This window comes from Tamandua tetradactyla, chromosome 14 (assembly GCF_023851605.1).
Source record: "Tamandua tetradactyla isolate mTamTet1 chromosome 14, mTamTet1.pri, whole genome shotgun sequence".
In the NCBI taxonomy this organism is placed as follows: domain Eukaryota; kingdom Metazoa; phylum Chordata; class Mammalia; order Pilosa; family Myrmecophagidae; genus Tamandua; species Tamandua tetradactyla.
In genome coordinates, this window is record NC_135340.1 from 18,280,824 (window position 1) to 18,285,295 (window position 4,472).

The 4,472-nt window shown below is 53.7% G+C and overlaps 1 protein-coding gene across 1 annotated transcript; it reads left to right on the forward strand.

Annotated features, from left to right (window-relative positions):
• The first annotated feature begins 498 nt into the window (after window positions 1–498).
• On the forward strand, window positions 499–3,851 carry NFKBIA (NFKB inhibitor alpha). The gene is made up of 6 exons (XM_077126944.1): window positions 499–826; window positions 1,486–1,594; window positions 1,940–2,150; window positions 2,436–2,524; window positions 2,649–2,909; window positions 3,263–3,851. The coding sequence occupies exons 1-6, from the start codon at window positions 600–602 to the stop codon at window positions 3,308–3,310; spliced, it is 945 nt and encodes a 314-aa protein (XP_076983059.1). The 5' UTR covers window positions 499–599; the 3' UTR covers window positions 3,311–3,851.
• Window positions 3,852–4,472: the final 621 nt, after the last annotated feature.

Here is a 4,472-nt window from a genome sequence, read left to right on the forward strand (position 1 = left end):
GAATCCCTACACCCAGCCATCATTTCCACTCTTGGGTTTTCAAAAGAGCAAAAAACGGAAAGGCCCTGCAGGTTGGCAAACACCGGTGTGGATCCGCCCAACGGGTCTGCGTCCTGGGGATCGCAGCGCAGACGACCCTAAGTCGAATAAATCAAGGGAAACCCCAGGGAAAGAAGGATTTTTGCAGAGGACAGAATTACTGAGTGCAGACTGCAGGGAAGTACCTGGGGGGAGGGGCCCTTGTCAGAAGGACTTTCCAGCCACCCAGCGCTCATCAAAAAGTTCCCTGTATATGACCCCAGTGGCTCATCGCAGGGAGTTTCTCTGTTGAACCCCAGCACAGGGTTTAGGCTTCTTTTTTTCCCCCCCAGCATAGAATGGGGCCAGTTCTCATTTCTGGTCTGACTGGCTTGGAAATTCCCCGCGCCTGACCCCGCCCCGGAGAAATCCCCTGCCAGCGCTTATAGGGCGCCGGGGCGGCGCTGCCGAGCCACAACAGTGCTAGTCCGCAGCCCCAGCCGCCAGCGACACTGCGAGGAGGCGCGCAGCCCGTGGCCGAGCGCACCTGGGGAGCCGCGCCTGGAGACGGAACCCGCGCCATGTTCCAGCCCGCCGAGCACGCCCAGGCGTGGGCCATGGAGGGCCCCCGGGACGGGCTGAAGAAGGAGCGGCTGCTGGACGACCGCCACGACAGCGGCCTGGACTCCATGAAGGACGAGGAGTACGAGCAGATGGTGAAGGAGCTGCGCGAGATCCGCCTCGAGCCTCAGGAGGCGCCGCGCGGGGCCGAGCCTTGGAAGCAGCAGCTCACGGAGGACGGAGACTCGTAAGTGTGGCCGAGCCGGGGTGGGGAGGGTGGGTGCGCGCCGGGCCTGCAGCGGGAGCCGCCGGGGCCGCGGCGCAGCAGGGCAGGGGCGCGGCAGCGACCCCGGGGCTCGGGCACCGACCGCGAAAACGTTCGGAGCTGCACGTCTGCGCGGCGGGGGGAGGGCTGGGCTTGGGGCTCGCGGGCCCGGCTGCAGCTCGGCGACGCGCTCCGGCGTTTCCTCACACGCCCCCCCTCCTCTGCCTCCTCCCCTTCCCCTCCCCCCTCCTCCTGGAGGCTCGGGCCTCGGGGCCGGGGGCGGGGCGGCGGCGGGGACGCGAAGTCCTGGGTTGCATAAGGGGTGGGGGGGCTGGGTGGGCAGGACTTTCTGCCCCGCTGGCAGGCGCCTCGCAGCCCCGAGGGGAAGTACAGGGCGTTCCGGGCCGGCGCGAGGGCGGGGCGGTCTGGCCGGCGCCCGCCGAGGAGGAGGAAGGGGGGGCCCGGAAAGTCCCTGGGCGCCTGCCAGGAACACTCAGCTCATAATAACCTCGCGGAAAACACCGCGGCCTCGGCCTCCAGAAACCCCGGCCTTGCGCAATCCCCCGCAGCCCGCACCTCCCTGGGCCCCACACGGTGCACTCATCACCCCCTGGTTTTTTTTCCCCCTCTCTTCCCCTCAGGTTCCTGCACTTGGCCATCATTCATGAAGAGAAGGCCCTGACGGTGGAAGTGATCCGCCAAGTGAAGGGGGACCTGGCGTTCCTCAACTTCCAGAACAACCTGCAGCAGGTGCGCTGCTCGCCTAGCCCGGGGCCCTTTCTGACCCTGTGATGGAGCTGGATTGACAAATTGGCCCTGACACAATTGCCACCAAATCCTTTCTAAACCAACAGTCACTGATCTTTAAAGGCCCCGGCCTTTTACATTTTAATCAGCAAATATCCAACAGAGAAAAGCATATCCCATGGACTGGGTGATTTAGAGTCCACCTGGGGCCTCTGGTGTTTTCCTCGCCCCTTGGCCTGTCTGGGAGGAGCAGCACCCACCACTGGGAGGGGCCTGGGGTTTCAGGAGACCCTGACTGCAGGTTTGGCCCATGGTTTATTCTGTTTCTATTCCTTTTTATTTTTGTAGACTCCACTCCATTTGGCTGTGATCACTAACCAGCCAGAAATTGCTGAGGCTCTTTTGCAAGCTGGCTGTGATCCTGAGCTTCGAGACTTTCGAGGAAATACCCCCCTGCACCTTGCCTGTGAGCAGGGCTGCCTGGCCAGCGTGGGAGTCCTGACGCAGAGCTGCCAGGCCCAGCACCTCCACTCCATCCTGCAGGCCACCAACTACAATGGTACGCGAGTCGGCCTGCCCCGCCAGGGGACGGGTGGCATGGAGGAGGGGGGAGGTGGGCCAACAGTCTGAGTCCTGGTGAGACCCTAAACTCTCAACATGAGAAAGTTTGAGAGAATAGACCCACTATTTGATGCCTTTATAATGTTAATTCAGACCCCAAATTCGAGATCCTTCAAATTTAGAAGACATGGCTGATTGTCCCTTAAAAGAATAAGTGGAAGGTTCTGTTTGAGGTGTGAGGCTTGAAACAAATGGTTAAACTTTTTTCCTTTTGTTCTTCTAGGTCACACGTGTCTACACTTAGCCTCTATCCATGGCTACCTGGGCATCGTGGAGCTCTTGGTGTCTTTGGGTGCTGATGTCAATGCTCAGGTGAGTGCTTCCTGCTCCCAGATGGAGTGAGTCCGGCTTTAGAGCCCCTTTCCTGAATAAGACTTCTTGCAAGCAGAAATCCCAAATTCAGCTGTAAGCATCTCTTAATTCTCTTTGGTCTCAGGAGCCCTGTAATGGCCGGACTGCCCTCCACCTTGCAGTGGACCTGCAGAATCCTGACTTGGTGTCCCTCTTGTTGAAGTGTGGGGCTGACGTCAACAGAGTTACCTACCAGGGTTACTCCCCCTACCAGCTCACCTGGGGCCGTCCAAGCACCCGGATACAGCAGCAGCTGGGCCAGCTGACCCTGGAGAACCTTCAGCTGCTGCCAGAGAGTGAAGATGAGGAGAGCTATGACACGGAGTCAGAGTTCACAGAGGACGAGGTGAGTCTCCATTGAACTTCTTCAACACCCACAAAAAAGATGAGGGGCCCGTCACCTTCCCATGCCCCGAGAGCTACTCTTAATCACAGAGTCTCAACAATGAAGTTCTCAAACTTGAGTGCAATAACACTATCCCCGAAGCGTGTCTTTTCTGTTTGTAGCTTAACCTTTTTAGAGGAGAGGAACATTAAAGAAAAACTCCCTCAGCCTGCAAAGTTCATTTATGTTTTGGGTTGTTGAGAATGGAGTCCAAGAAGACTTAAATTATTTCCCAATAGGAATCCTCACTGTCTTCCCAACGTCTTGTTAAAGTTCTGGAAGTTTAATGTGCTTTTCTTCCCTCTCATTTTTAGCTGCCCTATGATGACTGTGTGCTTGGAGGCCAGCGGCTGACATTATAAATGGAACATGTATAAAAGAACCTGGACTTGTATATTTGTACAAAAGGAGAGCTTTATTTTTCTAAAAAAAAGGAAAAAAGAAAAAAATTCAAAGGGTGTACATAAAACCACACTGCCCACTGCTTGGCCCAAAATATTTTACTGTGGTGGATCAGCCTTTATTTTTGTGAATTCTATGAGTGAGACAAGAAAAATCCTTGGACTCCAAAGAAAGCCTATTAAGCTTCACCTTTGTAGAGTTTTTTGTTGTTGTTGTTGTTTGTTTGTTTTCTTGGAGAGGGTTATCCAGAATTGGATAAATTTTATTTATTTTGCTTTTTGACTGAAGCACCATGGATTTAGTGGCTGAATCCAGTTATATCCTGTGACATGTATAACAGCCAGGTGTGTTGTTAACCTTTTCGTAGTGTGGGGTTAAAACCTTAAGGTGCTACCTGTGAAGGTTTGTGTTGCCCTCCTGTAAATGATGTAAATAGTGTATTTTGTTGTATTTTAAATACTTCTAAGATGTATATTTATTAAACAGATTTTTACAAGCAGAGTTATCCTGTTTTTCCCTGGTTGCTGAAATTCACAAAGGGTATAATTCTGAGAGTCGGTGGAGCCTCGGGTGGAGGTGGAGAGTCGTGTGGAAACACTCATTATAGCCACGGAACCCTTTCGGAGAGGAGTTTCTCACGGTGTGCACACCACCGCACTGCGAAGTTTTGTCGGCAGCCCCGAGACCCGGTGCGTGGGAGGCTGCTGCTAGAGCATAGGAAATACCGCTCTCAGGCCCGGGGATGTCAGCAAGCTGCCTGCCTGTGGTTGGAAGGGTCTCCACCGTCAGTCACTTTCATCCCTTTGGGTTAAGCAAATTATTTTGGCAAAGAGGAATATGCTGAATTCACACTTCATGGAGAAAGGATCTCATCTATAATATTGGAAGCTCCTGAGAACATGGGCTCAGGAATGGGGACTCTTGTTTTCCGGCTGACAACGCCTGGTTTAAGTGCATTTCACCTCTAAATTTACTTATTTTGTACTGGCTAGAATATAAAAGTGATAACAAAACCTGGCCGAGTTTAGCAGCTCACAAATCAGTAGAATCAGAATTACAGATGATGTCACAAGGAATCAGTAACTTGTGATACTTTGGTTTAGAGGTGCTCCTCTCAATCAT